This window comes from Lagopus leucura, unplaced genomic scaffold (genome assembly GCF_019238085.1).
Source record: "Lagopus leucura isolate 7727_CA_CO unplaced genomic scaffold, USGS_WTPT01 Super-Scaffold_100043, whole genome shotgun sequence".
Taxonomy (NCBI): Eukaryota; Metazoa; Chordata; class Aves; order Galliformes; family Phasianidae; genus Lagopus; species Lagopus leucura.
Window position 1 is genome coordinate 3,280,624 of NW_024962290.1, and position 19,835 is coordinate 3,300,458.

Below are 19,835 nucleotides of genomic sequence, written 5' to 3' on the forward strand. Positions count from 1 at the left end.
TGTGTGCTTCTAGTACTCTGAAATGTGATGCTTGCTTTCTCTGGTAATGAGTGTTTTTTCCTTTCTGACACAGGGAGATTATTTTAAGTGTCAGAGGGTTTGCAGGACTCAGTTTGCACAGACTTTAGAATCATTTTTCCTAGAATTTGCCCTGCAAGTGGTTTCAAAGTGAAAGTAGTGTTGACTAAACAGTTCTAAAGTCTTTTTGCAGAGCTGTGCAAAATGTTGGAGTGTGAAATAGGTAGGAAATAGGAAGTGAAATGGACAGGACGCTTGTTGCCTACAGCTGAAGGAGGAAAATAAACAGAGAAAGTAAACTGAGATGTCTTGGAGACAAAACAAATGTGCGAGGGTTTGCTTTTGAGACACACGTGAAGCTGGTGTGAGAGTGGAGAAAGGTAAGTGCCCTTTGAATCAACAGAAATCAGCAAGCTAAAGCACAGCCTGGGCAGTGCAGTGTGAAGGCAGCCCCAGGGAACTGCCAGGCTGGGCTCTACCTGCAGCTGAGCTGGGCAGCCAGGGCTGAGCAATGAGAGGGGCAACCTGTCCCACCTGCTTCTGCTCCAGGAGGATGACAGCAGTGTTTGTCAGGAGTGGGTCATAGTGGTGCAGGCTAAGAAACAGCAACCCTGCCTCTGTACTGCCTGTCTTTTTCTTCATTCTGTGCTCAAAGTAACACCACCTCTTTAACCCAGGATCTGAGTTTGTTCTGTGTGTATTCATTTCAGAAAGCAACCTGAACTGCACCTTTTGTACAGATAACCACAGCACCCCCAGCATTCTGGTTGGCAGCACTGGTATCATCTTGATGTGTGCTTGTCAGGGAAAAGCCCTGGGCTTGGTGGCCTAAAGACTCCGTGCATAAATGTGTTTTGGAGGGGGTGAACGTGTTAACCAAAGGTTTTTAGGAGAGGTTTTTATCTGATGCTGTATTGACTTGAGAGTATATAGGCTGGTTAAAATGTGACTTCTCCCCATGCTGCTGTGATCCTCAGGTTAGGGCTTGTATTGTGCTGGTGGACATGTAAACATAAGGTGAGCTTTAAGACCAGATAACGTATGGAGAGGTGGTAGGGAGGCTGTTTGAGAAGAAACTCCTTGAATAGGTCAGGGAAGCTCTGGCCAATGTGCTTTGAGTTGAGCAGAAGGTGAAACTTGCTGCTGCAGACCAAGATGTTAATGCTGTTAGGAGTGTTTGCTGGCGTGGTCATTAGCTGCGTTTGGCCTGGAATTAACAGCACTGCTGATGGATGTGTGGTGGCTCGTGTAAAGGAGCGTGTTAATTGTAAATCTTGTCATGGTCCAAGCATTCTGCAACGCATGGGCTGCCACGGAACTGGAGGAATTGGGAAGGTGTCAGTGTCTGCAAGGAGCACGAATGTGGAATCAGGAACACCACAAATGAGTCTGGAGATACAGGAGGAGATGGATAAGCGCTGAGGTTCTGCAGGTTTGATAAATACAACCTAAGCTTGTTTTGCCAAGAGTTGGTCTGGATTCTGTGCTGATTCCTGGTGAGAGATCTCCTTGTTTGTGGACAGGCCGCCTTTCATCGCGGGCAGCTGAATGGGATGCACGCGCTTAGGGACTCCCCTGCAGCCTTATTTTTGAAGTGCTTATCACATGTCTCCAAATGACACAGTTTCTGTCACGGCCAGGAGATGCTCACACAGAGATGGGAGCATGGCTGCATCTCCTCAGGACATCCTAAATCTGTTTTTTTGTTAGGTCAGCACCTCGGGAGGTTGTTTTTTCCCTATGTCAGTGCCACCGCCTCCTAGGTGCACTATGAATCTCTTTATGCCTTGCTTTCATAAGCAGAAATAGCAGTAAGTTCTGTGCAATACAGAATCACAGACGATTGCTCCATGACTGCAGCTTGCTCCAAATTTGAGACCTTAAAATCTCTGAGGGTGACATGATGTTAAATATCACACGTTTGTTGCTGGTTCTGACTATAGCAAATTTACTTGATGAAGAACACAGGGAGGTTTTGTGTGTGAAGGGAAGAATGATGTGGTATTCATCCATTCTGTGCTGCAGTAATTTCAGCTGAAATGATGGATTTCAATCATCTAATTGGCGTTAAGTGCATGTAAATGCAGAGGCTGCCCAGAGCAAGCAGTGGGTGAAATCTGCCTGTTTTTCTACAAACCAATGTAAGGAAGATTTCATGGCCAATCCAACTCCTGATTGTGTTTTCCTGGTATCCGAAGAGCAAACTTGAATCCTGGCTGAAATTTCAGTAGATGTAACTGGATCAAAGGAATCCTTATCCTGTAGATGAAGGCATAGATGTGCTACATGTGGGTTTTCTCTGTCTTTTCTTTGATGCACTGCTTGATTGTGCCCTCTGGTCACTTGATGTGGTCACTCTGCTCTGGTTGTGTCTATCAAAAGGCTTGTTTATCAGAGTTGCTTCGAGTCAGACTTCAAGCAGTGATGCCTCCATAACCTTTTGTAGGATTTCCTTGTCATGTCAGAGCGCTCACTGTAAGGCCAGCTGGGCTCATGCGGTCTCCAGGCTTTTGGTTTATGAGGCTCCTAATTTGGATTGTTTTCACAGAGTGGAAAGGCATCAAAATGATGTGCAGAAGAACTGTTGGCTTTATTTGGTTAGCCGTATTGAGGAAGTATCTTGGTATATCAAAGCGTCTTGTTTTCTTGGGGCTGGAGATGCTGAAACAATGTTGGGTGCCGGAACATGACTCACTGCAGTTCTTTTAATAGCCCTGGTGAAACGGGACCTTCCCCTATGAAATCCCCACTGGTGCTTCTGTGCTTTGCCATCTGAGCCCAACTTCATGCTCTTCTTGTTGCTTTGTCCAACCTCAGGGCGGTCATCCTTGTTGGTAGCTCTGAAATTCGGCCGTTGTGTTTAGGACTAAATTAGTTGTTTCATTTTTGGGTGCTGTCTGCCTTCAGGTCTGGAAAAATGGGGCCTGCTCTTTGGCTGGGTGGAGCATCAGCTGATGGGGACTCGTGAGACTGAAGGGCAGCAAATGGGGAATTTGTTTGTATCCATTTTTTGGTACGACCGGAATTGTTCTGTTGCTATGTGTCAGGTAACACAAAGCTGCTTACACTTCAGCTTAGATGATTGAGCATGAGAAAAGCTGTGTTTAGTACTTCTGAAAGAATTCAGAAGCTGAATTCAATAGGGAGACTGTTTTCCCCAGCATTAATGTAGTAAAAGGCAAACACGAGGAGTTGCACCATCACAGCTAAGAAATCAAACAGCTTGGTTAGTGGGCTGTTGTAGGGATGCTTCCAATGGCAGATGGGGAAGGAGAGCAATTCCAGGGAGTTCTGGCTGCTCTGCAGAAGATGTTCAGCTGTTTCCTTTTACAGCAAAAAACATTGTTTGTGAAATTGGTAAGAATATCTGGCAAGCTGATTTAGTTCAGCTATATGGATGACTCCCTTTGGATGGAAAGGAAAGATGTGTATTGTTAGGTGCAGTCAGAGGAACAAATCTGTTGCTTAATGTGTTTGAGGCTGCAGTGTTCCGTGCTGCAGATGATGTTAGGCCTTTGGTTGTTTCAGCCTTGACAGCTGTTTCCTCTTAGCTGTTAGGATCTACCATCCATCTGCCACCACCCTGTTCCAGAGAGCTGTGTAAACTCCTCCTAGGGCAATAGCTGGGGAGAGCAGAGCAAACCTGTTTCATGACTTGCTGTGGACCTCTGTACCGACACAGTGAAAGTGCCACGTTGCTGATGGACGTGAAATTGCTCCAGGACATGAAAGCAAATGCTTGGTGCTCTGTGGGTTTCTTAGCTGGCTGTGGAGCAATGATGTCTGAATGTTGGTGTTCAGCTGCCTTAGAGTTATGAGACTTACTGTTCAGTCGACCTGTTCTGACTCAGTTTGTACTCAATTTCAGGGCAGAACTTCATTTCCTTCCCTCGCCATGAGGAAGAACACCTCCAGCAGACCGTGAGCTGGCACCCTTGCCTCCTCATTCTTGGCCAGAACTGTAATGCCAAATGCCAGTTACTCAACATACTGCTGGGTGAGAAGCTGCTGCCTACCACCAAAATCAGCAGCGAGGAGAACTGTAAGCGGCGGCGGATCCGTTTCACACATGGGACACAAACACGGGTTAGTCTAGCACTTCCTGAGCAATATGAACTGGTCCACATGATGGCAGCCCACCGAGGACACTGGGACACCATCCCTGAGGAGGACTTAGAGATCCGTGGGGACAGTGAAGATCCTGCTCACCGCATAGCAGAGCTGGAGGTCGTGCTGCCGTACTCGCTGCTAAAGGTAACTGTGTGTCTGCGCACAGCTGGCCTTCCTGAACATAAGATGCAGTAAAACTTTGTGATAGTGGAAGTCAGTGATGTCAGTGGGAGCTGGAGGTGTTAGAAACAAGGAGGTGGGGCTCTGTTTGCAGTGCTGTGTCTGTCATTGCTTGTACCTCCCCTTGTCCCTTTCCCCAGTGTTTCACTTAGCCGTAAGACATGCTCCTGTGCTGGATGTGTGTGGTTTGGTGCTCAGCAAAAAACTTCAAAGGTGAGAGTTGAAGCCTTTTTATGGCTTCCATAAGCATTCTTTGAACAGCAAATCTTACAGTGAGCTGTTTTTATCGCAGTGTAATATACGTGGAGCATTGTTTTGGCTATCAAACATCCACAGTAGATTATTTATTCTTAAATGTAAAGTGCTGAAGTGCAAAGAATCTGATCTGTGTTCATGCAAGTAAGAGTATGACTTTGTTGTTGAACAGTGATTTATCAAGGTAACTTTTTTCTGGAGCATCTGAATTAAGGCATCATTTCAGCTGGGCACGAAGTGGAGATTCAGTCTGTTTTCCTCAGGCTGAGATGTTTTACAAACCCAGGCTACTGTGAAGCCTACCCTTAGTGATGCCAACAAGGCAGTGCTGTGTTGTGGGATGTTTGTGGCCTCCCATACCCACTGAAAGAACAGAAGTGGTGTTTGTAGATGGAACGTGAGGCATCAGCACCTTCCTGAAGAGCACCGGATCAGCTGCTGCAAAGTAAATGCCTGTTCTGGATCCACATGTGGAATCCTGCTTTGCTGTTGCATACAGAGTATTTAGCTTTACATTTATTTTGCTTGTGTATGTTTTTATGTGTCAGTTTAGCCGTGCTGCAGTTTACAACCCTCTGTGCATTTACGTTTCTCATGTGAGTGACAAAGATCCCTCTGTCTGGCTTTGGTTATATTTAGGACACTTAGATGAAAACAGCTACTCAGATTAATTTGCAAAGGGTTGGTGAAATAAAACCCTTTTCCAACAGCAGGAGAAGGGAGGGTGAATCACAGCTAGCCTCAAGACTGACTCAAAGGGTTCCTTACATAAGTTTGAGGGGCTGAAAACAAGAACAAAAATATTTTTTAAGGCTGGTGGGAGGAGGTAGGTGTTTGAGCAGTGAGTTGGGCTGTGATAGTTCCCTATTAACTTAATGGGGTCTGGTGTTCCAGAGAGAGGCTTGCCTTTTTCACCCCTCTAGCTAATGTGTATTTTCCAGGTCTGCCTAGCCTGCACTAAGACAACTGAGATAAAAAACAAAGCCAACAACCAGCACAAGAGCAGCCAGTCGGGGCCACTGCTTCTGTAATTAGTGGATTAGATGTCTGCAGTAGTAATGGATGAGGCTTTTTGGATATGATCCAAAACTGTGTCTGCAGAACTACTCTGAAAGAACTTCTGCTTTTTATTAGCTGTGAAATGAGACCAGTGGCCTAATAACATTGGCATGCTTGACAATACCATGATATTCAGTACGGGTCTTAAGGGTTTAGCTTTGCACAGAAACTGGAATTTGGAGGATCTTGCCACCTTTTGGGCAAGAAGGAGGGAATTCAGTCTGAATTTTACCCCACCTGCTGTCTAGGATTCCTGGTTTATCATCTGTTGGCATTTTTTCCTTTCAACGGCAGAATGCTTGTGTGCTTAATGACAGCCTTACATTCTCAGCATTCGGATGTGAAGAGAACTTGCTGGTGTTTAAGGAAGCTTGCAGACCTTTTGCTGTGGGCTCGTGCTGTTCCAGGAGATGAGGACGTTGTTTGTGTGCTGCGTTTGATTTTGACATTTGAAATCACATTCATTCTGCATAATGGGGGCACTTATCTACCAGGAAAATATCACCAGGATCTGGGGGAATGTTGTAAAATCCCACAGGATCTGTGCAGCCTCAACATCTCTTCTGAAAAGACTTAATTGCACAGGCTGGCTTGGGCCACCTAGATTACATGCTGCTGTGTTGTGCATCCACTTAGTGCTGAATCACGGTGCAGATGCTTGCTAAATGAAATCTCATTAACCACTGCTATGGTGAGGAAAGGATACGTTATATGCAAGTGGAGTGTCCATAGATGTATGTACACACACACGTTTTGTACTTTGTGATAAATTGAATATGAATGTATGCTGCTGTGTTGTGAATGTAGCACCTTTGGTTTATTCTGCTTTATAACATCTTGATGCCCTTCTGTTATTACTGAAGGATGTCTTCATCAACTCACAGAAAAAAAGGCTGAGGAGGAGAGAACTGAGAACTTCATTTCCTTGGGTTGTCTTTGGTGCAAATAGGTTTGTGAACGTGGTTTTTTTTCTGTGAGCCAGCAGGGAAGGAAAGCATGGGGAAGGTGCTCCGTTCCTTGGGGATCACTGTGTTCAGGAATGCATTTAGGTCATGGGGAGTAATCCATCAGGCCAGACAGATTATTAGATTTACTGTGGAAGTAAACAGTTGGCTCTGTCCCTTAATCTTATCAGTTGTGCCTAGAAGCCCAAACAGACTTCTCTGAAGTATTGGTTTTCATCTGGGTGGTGTGGCTGAATGAGAGGAGGGTAGCCAAGCTGAAAGCTTCCTTTTTCTGCCTTCGTTTTGCTTTGCGCTCCGTTCTACTCTCAGTCACAGGCTGGGAGGCTTTAGCCAGGGCTCCAAGGGAGAGAAGACATTTCAGCTGCTCTGACAAAGCTGGAAAATAAATAAAACTAAAAAAAAAAATACAGGATGGTTTTGTGAACTGCAGCAGAAGAACTGAATTTGAGTTTTTGTTGCATTTCTTAAGGTACTGTAGCGATGATTCAGCTCACGCTAATTGGTAGCTGTTAAAGTAGGAAAGAATGTGGTTTCATAGCTATGGGGCTGTAATTTTAGAGCACAACCTGCTTAAAATTTGGAAGAATGTGCCCTGATCTCCTCCTTGAGAGCATTTTGGGCTGTGGCACTAATACAGGAACACGAAAGGCTTCTGTGTTGGCTGAGTTCCTTCCACACAGTCTTGGATTACTTCGGGGTGTGCTGAAGTGCTCATCTTCCTCTGTCCATTTCCACTGGAATAACTGAGGGCAGCAGATCCTGAATACATCAGCAGGAAGAAATTATTCTTTCCTCTTGTGGGATCTGTTCTCTGTTTCTAGTTTTGCTGGCTTAGCCATGCATCTTTTATAGGGGAAGAACACTGCTGCTCAGACTTGTTGCATGCGTTTTTCTTGAGTTGGCTCTTCCAGCAAAGGTTTAAAAGAAAACCACGAGCAAAAAAAAAAACCAAAAATGAATTCAAAATAGAATCTAAAGGTATATAAGCACCTCAGGTTAATAAAGAGGCTGAATTACCTCTCATGTGTAGTGGTAACTGTCAGGCTGCAGTGATTCCCTGACTCTCCTTGGAAGGCACAGCATTCAGGTGGGCTCAGCATGGTGGCCTTCCCTCATCATCTGCTCAGTGTAGGAGCTGGGGTGAGAATCTGACTGGTTTTTGTTTTTATTTTAGGGATATAGGAGGTGGTGGCCATCCTGGCATTGCAGGTCTGAGCCTGTAGATGAACACACAGGCTGTCTATGTGATGTTTCTCTGAAGGTGCCTTTTTGCATTGCTGTTGACATCTGTACCTGTTGAATTATGCATTACGTGGAGAGGAATAGCTGCAACTACGCTGTACACCGAGTGCTGAGTAGGAAGCTGATGTTGAAAAAAGGGCCTTATGGTTAAGAGAAACGTGGATGGAATTACTTGACAGCAATCTCATGCCTACAGCTCTGTCAGAAGTGCTCACGAATGTGACCTTATGAGAACCTGCTGGGGAATTGCAGGAATCCAGTGTGAGTCACAGGTTGTCCCATGTGGAAGACTTGATCCCCAGTAGTACGAGGCTGCATGGGCACTAAGTAAGGCATTCATTTAATAATAATAACAGAAAAATGTTGCTAACGATGCTTGGAAAAGCCTGTGATGCCTCTATGGAAACAGAAGGCCCAGTTGCTCTGCACTGTGTTGGTTTTCTGCCTGTCTCCTAGAGACAGCACTGGCTTCCTCCTTTGTTTGTGGCTGGCTGAGTCACGTCCTGGGGAGCATCATCCCACTCTGCTCCAGCCCTGTGCTGGGCAGGTGTGAGCAGCCCAGAGCCCCATCACCATAATGACTTCCTGTTATCATTGGGACTAAGGGGTAGATGTGGTCAGGTCGTTCATTTTGGTAACTCTGGTGGAGAAAAAACGATGGAGGAATTCTTAATTGGAGCCTGTTGTTGTGAGCTGGGAAGATGGCATTTCAGTTCAGTCTTCAGTTCAAAGCCTTCCACATTTGTTAAGTCAAGTCACACACACACAATTCTGATGCTGTTCTCATATGCTTGCAGGTGTATGTGTTCCTCCTTTGAACCTTTTCTAGTGAAATTAGTAAGAAAACCACCAGAACTGTAGGCAGCAAGGAAATAAACAAATAAAATCTCTTAGGTATTGGATAGATTTGAAGGATGTTATAAGCAAACTTATCACAGCCATCTGTTCCTCCTCCCCATCCTCTGGCTGCAAACTCTTTGCCATAGGTTGTTGTGCTGCCCTACTCCTGGCAGCTGTGGGCAGTGTAATGCTTCTTGCTGTTGGAAGCTATGTTGAAAACTGACAGCACAAATATCTCCTGGAAGAGCTGCAGATCACGTAGCCATCAGTGGGAGGCTGAGAGTGTATTTATGGGGGGAGGTTGTTGCAAAATGGGAAAGGCATACTGTAGGGAGTAACTGCTGTTCTGTGATAGTGGTTCTGTGGGAAACTCGTTGTAAGTTTTGTTCTGGATCAGGCTAAAATGCAGGAAAACAGTGCAGGTACACAGTGAGAGTTCTGGAGTCAGTGGGCACTGATTGATTCCAGACTGCATCCCTGCTGCTGTGCACTCATTGGTTTTACAGGTGGGTTTGAAGTAAGCGTTCTAAAGGGTGCAGATGTTTCTGTTTTGCACTTTGTGAATGAGTTACAGTGCATTCTTGCCTCATTGCTGCTAAAAAGGGCCTGCACACAACTATCTTTTTTAACCTTCTTACTTGTCAGGAGGTGGATGTTGTGGTAGCGCCGTGTCGTGGATTCCAGTCTGCTGAAGCCACCCTGGGAGAGTACATGAACCAGGTCTTGCTTGTTGTCATCTTTGCCATCAGCGAGGCTGAACTTTCTTCATCAGATGAGAATGAACTGCGTGAAATCAAAGAGAAATTCTCTTTGCCCATTTTCTTCTTCAAGGTGCCAGAGTCAGGAGTTGAGCTGATCTCTCCTAAAAAAACTGATAACGAAAAGTCTTCTCTTTACTGCCAGCTGATGGACTTAGAGTACCTGAGCACCAACCACTGCAGCTGCGGGGTGCCCAGCCCTGATGCTGATGCTCAAAGCATGCTGGTGGAGCAGCTGGAGAAGCTCCGTCTCCTAAGCACTTTTTCCAGGCAGGTGCTGCAGAGGCATCTCGTGGAAGCAGCCACCAGTTTAAACGAGGTTCACTGCCGTTGCCTCAACATCTTCATCAACCAGGCTTTCGACATGCAGCGGGACCTGCAGATCACCCCCAAGAGGCTGGAGTACACCCGCAGGAAGGAGAACGAGCTCTACGAGTCCCTGATGAACATTGCCAACCGAAAACAGGAGGAGATGAAGGACATGATCGTGGAGACTCTTAGCAGTATGAAAGAAGAGCTCTTGGAAGATGCTGCTAATATGGAATTCAAAGGTAAACTGCTGGCGGGAGAGCGATTGGAACAAAGTGGTTGGGGATGTTAATCAGAGTAACAGAGCGATGGAGTAACAGTTGATGCTATGGGATAACTGATAGGAGTCTAGACTGCAAGCCAATTCAGACCTAGTACACAAAGGATTTGTTTCTGTAGTAGAAAGCACTGCTCTTAAATCTGAGGCTTGAAAATATTAAGTTTTATATTTCTTATGAACCAGGCACTTTTTTCCATTCTAGCTTTGCTGGGCAGGATATTTTATCTGTTTTAATTCCCTCTTGTGCAGAAGAAGAAAATGTCTCAGCTTCACTTCAGAAGGTGTGTTGGGACTTGGGAATAGGTCTGTCCTAAGATAAAAAGCTGAATTTTAACAGTGAAGACTTGATTTATTATTTTTTTTGTCATTTTTGCTTGATTTCTTTGAGAGATCTGCATTACTCTGTGGAGTATAGACCCTCCTAAAATGAAACCCTTTCAGATAGCTAAGGTTTTCCTTCAAAAACTTTAATGCACTGTTCTCCTGAGGCTGCACTTGGCCTTTGGTGTGTGCTTTTGGGAAATGTGGGAATCCTCACTGCATCTTACAGTACCAGAGTCTCCAAGAAAAGGAAAACAAGCTGGGAGAACACAGATCTGTGTAAGCTGTGTGAGGGCTGAGGTGCTAACCAAATCTTGTCTCCAGGTATACAGGGCTTGTCATAGATTTCAAAGGGACAATTTGTGCACTGATGCTCTGCAGCTTTTTTCTCTTCTGCTTACGAAGCAGGGCCTTAATACATCATTTCTCTTCAAAGGAAAAGCAGTTCACTGGGCTGATAAGGAAAGAGATTTTTACTCCAAGTCAAAACCAACTCTGGGCTATTGACGTAGAATTGGAGTGATCTGATGAGATGTGAGAGGCCAAAACTCCAGATAACTTTGATTTATTTTCTCTGAATTTCAAACTGGAATGTTGTGTCCCGGGAGGAAGAGGAGAAATGAAGAATTGTTTATGCTGCGGGTTAGGATGTGGATGTTTGTGCTTCTGGAGGTGGGAAATGGATAAGATCCTCCCTGTTTGTTGTAATGTTTGCTTGGTGTGAAAATGTCCTCCTCAAAGAGCTTGTTCTGACTGCAGCATGAGGTTATTTGCATTCAGGGGGGGAAAAAAAAGGCATGTGCTAAATGTACAGTTGTTAATTCTCTCCGTTTAATGATGCTGTTACTCCACAAACAGGCAAAAATCATTTCTGGTATTCAGTTTGTCCCATTAGAAGAGATACCCACTTACACAGAGTTGAAGCACAGCACAAGAAAGCACTGGCTTCCTCGTTTATATCCACAAATAACCAACAATGGTGTTCTCTTAGGAGTGAAGCATCTTGCTGGCTCTCAGTGTTTGCAGTGCTATCTTAGAAGGAGGATGGTGTTACTTTGAGGAGCTAATGCCATCTGCTGATCACGGATTGGTTTTTAGTCTGGGCTGTTGGCCAAAATCCAGAGACAAATCTTCCACTCCTCATAGTAACGTAACACTCTTTGGCCTGGTTGCAGTGCACTGTGTGTGATTGCTCTGTATTTGTTTGAAAACACTAAGAGTTGATCAACCTTTTCAAGGTTAGAGGAGAAAAAACATCACGTAACCACCATTACTTCCTAACATCTGATGTCCAGCAGTGCTTGTTGCTTGCAGAGTCTGCTGACTTGCACTTCTCTGTTGTTTCTTTGTCTCACTTAAAATGCTGCTGGCTTCAGGTTACTTTATCTGGGTCTGAAGCAAATGATGTACCTTTATAGGAGCAGAACAGTGGAAAAAAGTGCCTTTGGAGCAGAAGCTGCCCAGAGCGGTGTTGTGCTGTAGCTGTTTTGCAGAGCATTCACAGCAGCTCTCTGTAGCCCTTGCTGCAGTGGTGATATGCCGAGTACAGAAGATGCCTCTTTTCTTTTTTTTCTTCCATGCAGATATCATAATTCCTGAGAATGGGGAACCTGTGAGCTCCAAGGACATCAAGTGTTGCATTAAACAAATCCAGGAACTGATTATTTCTCGGTTAAACCAAGCAGTTGCCAACAAGTTAATCAGTTCAGTGGACTATCTGCGAGAGAGCTTTGTAGGTACACTGGAGAGATGCCTGAAGAGCCTGGAGGAGTCCTGGGAGGTTTCAGTCCACCCTGCGAGGAGTTTGGAGAAGTCAAAGGATGTTTCTGTACACATCACAAGCAATTATCTCAAGCAGGTACGGGGGCTCAGCTGGCAAATAGAACACTAGGATGTTCTAGTTTCTTTTACTCTGACACTGCAAGGGTGGGAGGAAATGGAGAGCTGGGGGCAACACAGCTTTGAGGCGCCTGGTGGAGCCTGGTTATTAAGGGAGATGCTAAAACTTGCTTCTTAAATTGTCACTTGCAGGCCTAGCACTTACCCTTCCTAAATCTGTATGAAGTGATTGACTTGCAGTCCAGAAACACTTAGGAGCTTATTAAAAAATTAATGATTTGAATCAAGTGAATTCCATCCTTTATTTTCCCATTTTACCGTGAGCACAGCTTGCAAAGTTCATCTTTCCCCTGCTTTCCAGATACTGAATGCAGCCTATCATGTTGAAGTCACATTCCACTCTGGCTCAACGGTAACCAGGATGCTGTGGGAACAGATCAAACAGGTTTGGTTATCTCTATTACTCCTAGTAGGCATTATTGTGTAGTGAGGTGTTTTTCAGAGCAAAATACTTGAATATGTCTGGCTGCCCTTTAAATTTAGACTCTGGGCACGTGCCTTGGAAAGCTATTGCTTTCTCTCTGCACTGTGAGTATAGTTTATTCCTGGGAATGCTAATATTTAATTTAAAGCAAATGCCTTTTTAATATTGTTTCCTTCTGTTCTGAAACAGCAAAGGAATGAAGAGTATTTTGAAACATTTGCTGTTCGTATTTTGGATAATTGCCTTGATTTTTTTTCTTGTGCTTTGCAAAGTCTTGATTCAGTTCAGTTCACTGTACTCCATGTAAGCAGGCTAGACTGCCTTGGGTCTTTGTTTTAGCTTTGTCTTCATGCATGCTTCACAAGTCTCTGCTCTAGTAGCTGTCGGTGACCTGTACTGCCTTCTCTATCTTGAGTTCCTTCTATGGGTGACTGAGAGGAATGTGAGTTTTCCCCAAATAGTTGCAATGTGGACTGAGTGGTAACAAACCTCCAGATTTGTTTTGCTTATTTCTGTTTGTTTTTCTTTTTACTAGATAATCCAACGGATTACGTGGGTCAGCCCACCTGCCATCACCAGTGACTGGAAGAGGAAAGTTGCTCAGGATGCTATTGAGAGCCTCAGTGCATCCAAGCTAGCCAAGAGCATTTGCAGCCAGTTCAGGACCAGGCTGAACAGTTCCCATGAAGCTTTTGCAGCTTCCCTGCGGCAGGTGAGTATGAGGAGATGTGAAGGAGAGCTTTCCAAGGGTGGCAATGCACAAAACAAGAAGACTTTTAATTGTTGAAAGAGTAATCTGTGCAGTTAGTGCTGCTGTTGTGAAGGTGGTAGAGCTGATGTGAGCGTCCTAGTGCAAGATCCTACTTTTAGAGATGCTTTAAGGAGGATCCTCGACCTTGTTACTCTGAGGGCTTTACACCAGGCAGGATGACAGTGCATGGGTGATATCTCTTGCAGTTAGAAGATGGCCATTCTGGCAGGCTGGAGAAAACAGAAGACCTGTGGCTGAAGGTGAGGAAGGATCATGCCCCTCGGCTGGCACGGCTGTCGTTGGAGAGCAGGTCCCTGCAGGATGTGCTGTTACATGGTGAGCAATGCTTCATGTTCTGCATTCTGTTCTGTGCCTTCCTACTTCTGAAGCAATCAGTGGGTGGAAAGGGGTGGGAGGCATGTTCTGCTTTGCACTTCAGTGCTTCAGTGAGCCTCCATCTGACATGTACTGAGTACCTTGAGTTGCGCAGCTCCTAGCCTGCGAAAGGCTCTGGCCTACCAGCCTGAGAGCATGCATGTATGTAGCAGGAAGGAGTAAACATGCTTTGATTTCTGATTAAAAGGATATTATGCCTTACAGGCAAACCAAAGTTGGGCCGTGAGCTGGGCCGAGGACAGTATGGCGTGGTCTATCTGTGTGACAGCTGGGGAGGGCACTTCCCCTGTGCACTGAAATCTGTTGTTCCTCCAGATGAGAAGCACTGGAATGACCTTGCACTTGAGTTTCACTATATGAGGTATATTTCACAAGTGTTTTTCTTCATTCCTTATGGAGGTCCTTAAATTCACTGCTACAAACGACCACTATTTGCATAGGCAGAATCTTGTTTGCTATTTTTCTAGCTTGCACTCAGTGCACTGACCTCTTGAAATGCTAAGCTGCAGTTTCTAGCAGATGCAAAACAGCTTCTCAGTCTCCATGCAAAAATGTGACAGGCACAGAATGGTGGGCAGGCAAGCTCTTTCCTGTCTTAATCTGATTCCCTGGTGTCTGCACTGTCCAAGTGCTTGCTGATTTTCAGTTAATTAGAATTAATGGAGTATGATAGCAAGCAGTTCTTCCTTCCCTGATTTCTGGTGTTGAATCAGTCCTTCTTTTCCAGTCTTTGTCCTTTCTGAGGTAACTGTCCTACTGTATCTTTCTTCTGTAGTACTGAAGTCACAGCTATTGGTCACTTTTCCTTTAGAAGGTGAGGTCTGGCCTGGGGTGCAGGGAAGGCTGGAAGAATGGTCACCTTTCTGTGCTCAACTTCCTCCAGGTCTCTGCAGTCACACGAGCGGCTCGTGCACCTCCATGGCTCTGTGATAGATTATGGCTATGGAGGAGGCTCCAGCATTGCTGTCCTACTGATAATGGAACGGTTGCACAGAGACCTCTATACAGGACTAAAGGTAACAGCAGTCTGTGTATTTGCCTTTTTATGTCTACATTAATAAGAGTGTGATGTGGCTACAGAAACATCCTTACTGGCGTTCAGGGGGTGGTAAACAAGACTACTGGTTCTCAGCCTGGTGTAAGTATTGCATTGGGAAAGTAGTAACAGTAGGTCCTGTTTCTGTTGCAGGAATCCTTTTTCTTTTTTCAAGGGGATGATCTTGCAAGAGTTAGAATTGAATTTCAGTATTTTCTCGGTGAATAAGAGTAAGCATAACTTCTTGTAGGAATCAAGTCTGTGTGTTTATTCTGCAGGCTGGGCTAGAATTAGAAACACGATTACAGATTGCCTTGGATGTGGTTGAAGGCATCCGTTATCTTCACAGTCAGGGACTTGTGCACCGGGATATCAAACTTAAGAATGTCTTGGTAAGGAAAACTTTTGTGTCTGACTAATTTCAAAGTCTTTTTGGACTCCCTTTAAGCAGGAGGGGAAGCATGCTATAAATGCCACAGCTTGCTTGATACAGAATCTTTTCACTTGTGATGTCATCAGCAACATCTGGCCTTGCAGCGGGGCTTCCCCAGCCTCTGTTTCAGTCAGGATGGGGGAAGGGAGTGGTGGAGGCTCACCTGAAGGTACAGAGCATGAGCTAGCAGTAGGACTTCCATTGCTTAGCCTTATTAAACCCAAACCACACCCTGTAGAGGACAAGTGAAGGTGTGTTTTGTTGCTGAGCTTACCTAGGTCATGTTCATGAGCAGCCAAGCCATCAGGGAAGCCTCCTTAAGAACAAACGTTCGATCCTTCAAACACCAATCGAAACCATAATAATAAAAAGCAGTAATAAAACTGAGAACTGTGATTCACAGCTGTCTGTGTGTGAATTCCTCTCCAGCTTGACAAAAAGAATCGAGCCAAAATCACTGACTTGGGGTTCTGCAAACCAGAAGCCATGATGTCTGGCAGTATTGTAGGCACACCTATTCATATGGCTCCCGAACTTTTCACAGGTATGCTTGCTGACTGAATGCACTGCTGTCTCACTCTGGCTTGAATTTTGAAAGCCATTATGCTAAATTAATCCATCAACTTTCTCATGAGGGGAAAAATAATAACTTCAAAATAAAATAAAATAAAATCAGAGGACCGCATGCTTACAATGCATCGCATGTGTTGGGTTTTGTGCATCTCAAATCTTTGCTTACATGAAAGAACTGTGATTCAGAAACTTTACTGAAATGGCTAACACTCATTGGAAAGTGAAGCTGCATTTAATTTGGAAAGTATTATTCAGGTGGTTCTTGCTGCTCACACTGAAATACTTGTTTGCCCTGCTGATGAAATGTATTTTTGTCACAGGAAAATACGATAACTCAGTGGATGTTTATGCATTTGGCATTCTGTTTTGGTACATTTGTTCGGGACATGTGAAGTTGCCAGAGGCTTTTGAGAGATGTGCAAGCAAAGATCACCTTTGGAACAACGTTAGGAGAGGTAGGAATGGCTTATGTTGAACTCTGGGTGGTGCTTTGTGTTTGTGTAAGATTTGAGAGAGGAGGAAATAACTGTTGTCCTCTTGTAACTGAAAGGTAAGAATGCAAGTTGTGTTCTCACTGACTGCTTACAGACTGACATTTGTAATTAAATTTGGGCATATTCTACTGAAAATCCAACAAATCAGCAGGGATGAAATGAGCAGGCTTTCAGTTCCCTCCTGTGACACTGTGGCAAGAAGGTGGTTGTGCTAACTAACAAACCATGTAAACCCTGTACAATATTTATGATGGAAGCTGGATGCCAGAATTAGCCAACCACTGCATGATCCCTTCAGGAATGCTTAATCTCTTGCAATTTCTGGAGGCCCTGGTGATCTGTATGTTCACATGTTGAATATGCAGCATGCTGGGAAAGCTGTCACAGGGTTGGATGTTATGTGACAGATTGGCAGCTGTCCCCAAAATCTAAACTTACTCTCATTTATACCTCTGTAGGTTTAGCACAGAGCTGTATTTTGTGGTAGCTTCACCCTTAGTGCTGCATCACAGGATCAGGATGTTGTACTACATTGTGTCCTGAGTTGCTGTCCATATAAGCTCTGCCCTTCTCATGTGGAAAAGATTAATTCAGATGAGTGAGATTTGTGTTTGGTCAAAAGGCTGCACTCACTGCTGCTTCTCAAGAACTTGTTCCCCAAAATACCATCAAGAGTGTATATGGGGGGCGATGGGAAGGACACATTTCTTTTTATTGAGGAGAGTATTCATTTTGCTCCCAAATAATCACAAAGAGGAGGCTGCAGTGAAATCCTGGCCGTCCTCTGGAAGGCTGTGGGCTCCTGATGGACTTCAGCAACGCTCCCAGGGCTGACTCAGGAGTCTTGCTGCCATGTAAACCTTTATCAGTAGCATTAAACAGTCTGCTGTGGTCACTTTGACCTGCACCAAAGTAATGGACATCACACACAGAGGTGCTGTCCTGTGTGGTGGTGACTGGGGGTCCCTTTCTGTTTCCCAGGAGTTCGCCCAGAGCGCCTTCCTGTGTTTGATGAGGAATGCTGGCAGCTGATGGAAGCCTGTTGGGATGGAGATTCCTCCCAGCGCCCTCTCTTGGGGATTGTCCAACCTATGCTGCAGGGGATCATGGACAGGCTCTGCAAGTCGAGCTCTGAGCACCCAAATAAAGGGTTGGATGACTCTACTTGAAAAGGAAGAGCGGAAGGATTTTGAATTGTGGGAGAATTCTGAACCCCTAACTCTGCAGATGGCTTCTTCAGATGCAGCTCTTTGTGGCTAACATGAGCGGGACAGGTAATAGCAACCAGAAGATTGCTCGTAGAGGTGAGACCTTGGGGATGTTCCATCTCGAGCAGCAGCCAGAGACATCTCCCCAGCACACCCCATTGATGCTAGTTTCCCTGCTGCAGCTTTTATTACGGAGTTGTGCGAGTACGATGGGAAAAAAAGAATCCACTCCCCTGAACTGAAAGGGATTTTTTTGCCAATCCCACGCAGACACCAATCAAACAAAAGCATCCTGTGTGCTTGGGTAGCATCTGTGTTGCTAGGAATTGATTGCGACAGTCTTTACTGAGTAAAGTAACAGCTCTCTTCCCATGAACTGATGGTCCTCAGTGGCCTTCAGTCCACACATAACTCTATCCCAATCACTGAGATTGGCACCAATTACTGTGCGGTCAGAGGAAAGAGAAAGTAGAGGCTTTAGGCTAGAAGGTGTTCAGAAGCTGAGAGGATCTGTGTCTGTATGAGCTTCGTGCAACACTCCAGATGTTTACATTGACAGGAGCAAAGCTTCCATGTTTTACCTAAGGGGGATTATCTACTGTTCCACTGCAGTTAAAAGACCCCAAGTTATAAGCTATTTCTCTCTTATGTACCCTTCACCTCTTAGTTCTGTCAAACAAACTCTTATCTGCTAGTTTTGGTTCATAATAGTTATCTGAATGTCTGAAGAAACCTGACCTTTCTTTTCACAGTCTTCTGGTAAAATGGAAGACTGCTCAGATTGCATAGCACAGAACCTTAAAGTCATTACATCTAATGACTGTCCATGGGGAGAATGCCAATTCATTTTAATTCCATTTGGGGCTCGAATTAGTTGTGATGGCAAAGACAGTTTTAAATTGTACTATGACAGACTTTTTTTTAAAAAGGTTTCTTCAGCTTTTATATGATTTCACGTGCTTGGTGAGAACGTAGTCGAGGGAAAACAGGTCATGCACTCTTCCTCAGTAGCTTTTGTGTGTCCATTCATCTGATTGCTTCACTCTGGGGTCTCTAATTTGGCTCTGTTGGTGCCCTCATGAAGTGGCTCACTCTCAGATGTTCTTGCCCCCGTGTCTTTTGCATCTCTGGGCAACAAACCTGTGGGGTGGAGGCTGAGATTAGAACCTGCACCTTGTTTACTGCATGAGGAAATAGAGTGGGCAAGTTCTCACTACATTTCCTCCTCTTCCCAGCTGCAGGGGATGGGCACCCAATGGCTTTGTTTCCCAGGGAAGCTGGCATAGTGCATCCAGAACTGTAGGCACGTGGAATTACTGCACCTTGTTGCTGGAATTTATTGGCTAGTACATAACAAAATTACAACTGATAATCTGCTTGTTAAACAGCTTGAGCAAAGGAAAGGGATACGTAATCCTGCAGTAGTAGTTTAGTTTAACTCTTTCCTTCTTTGTGCAATAGACAGAATTCATGCTTTTTTATATTAAAAAAACCAACTTTTTTTTTTACTTGCCTGCACACATTATAAGCATTTTCCAGTCTGTGATGGCATTAACAATGTGGCTCTATACAGACACATCTATGGCTGCTCCAGCTGAAGGTGCAGCAGCCAAAACTGCATCTGCAGAAGAACAAATGCTTTTCCAAAGTAGAATTGCTGGGCATTGCCCTGCCCTGGTGCACGTTCATGCCACCCATGACACTAATAGTATTAACTCCTTTACTGTGCGTGGTGGTTATAACCTTATTTAAAACAAGGAGAGTCAAGGTCAGTCTCTTGCAATTAATAGATATAACTTGTGTAAATAAGTGTATGAATAAAACTTAAATCTCTGTATATGCAATTCTAGAAACTTCTTGTATAGCTTTCCCCACATAGCCATTCCCAGACACTCCTCTGCTGCCTTTTCCTTGCTCTTTGCAGCTATTTTGTCTTGTTTCCATTTAGTATGTTTTCTTGCATGTGCAGCATCACAGCTCAGCAGGTTTTCCCATACTTTGCACTGCTTTCTCTGCACTTTTTCCCGTTGACTATGAAGTTCTTCCTGAGAGGAGAGCTTTCACAATTGCTCTTTAAAATGTCTCGGGGGGCCCCCCCCCACACACACACACTCTTTTTTTAAGAGTAAGGTGACCAAAACTAATAGGAACTGTATTAAAAGGTCTTGCTACGTGTAACCACTGCCACCTGTGTGGGATGGCATGCTCAGATCAAGAATGGCCATCCCACACCATAACACCGCTCCTGGAGCTCTGTCCTGCTCCAAGGGGAGCTCAGCTGTAG

The 19,835-nt window shown here is 44.7% G+C and overlaps 1 protein-coding gene across 1 annotated transcript; it reads left to right on the plus strand.

Moving 5' to 3' along the window:
* Positions 1-3,794: 3,794 nt before the first annotated feature.
* Positions 3,795-19,649, plus strand: DSTYK (dual serine/threonine and tyrosine protein kinase). Its single transcript, XM_042884045.1, has 13 exons — positions 3,795-3,807; positions 3,887-4,272; positions 9,315-9,978; positions 11,921-12,195; positions 12,538-12,621; positions 13,196-13,372; positions 13,618-13,747; positions 14,012-14,168; positions 14,691-14,823; positions 15,122-15,235; positions 15,706-15,820; positions 16,170-16,304; positions 17,325-19,649. The coding sequence occupies exons 1-13, from the start codon at positions 3,795-3,797 to the stop codon at positions 17,510-17,512; spliced, it is 2,571 nt and encodes an 856-aa protein (XP_042739979.1). The 3' UTR covers positions 17,513-19,649.
* Positions 19,650-19,835: the final 186 nt, after the last annotated feature.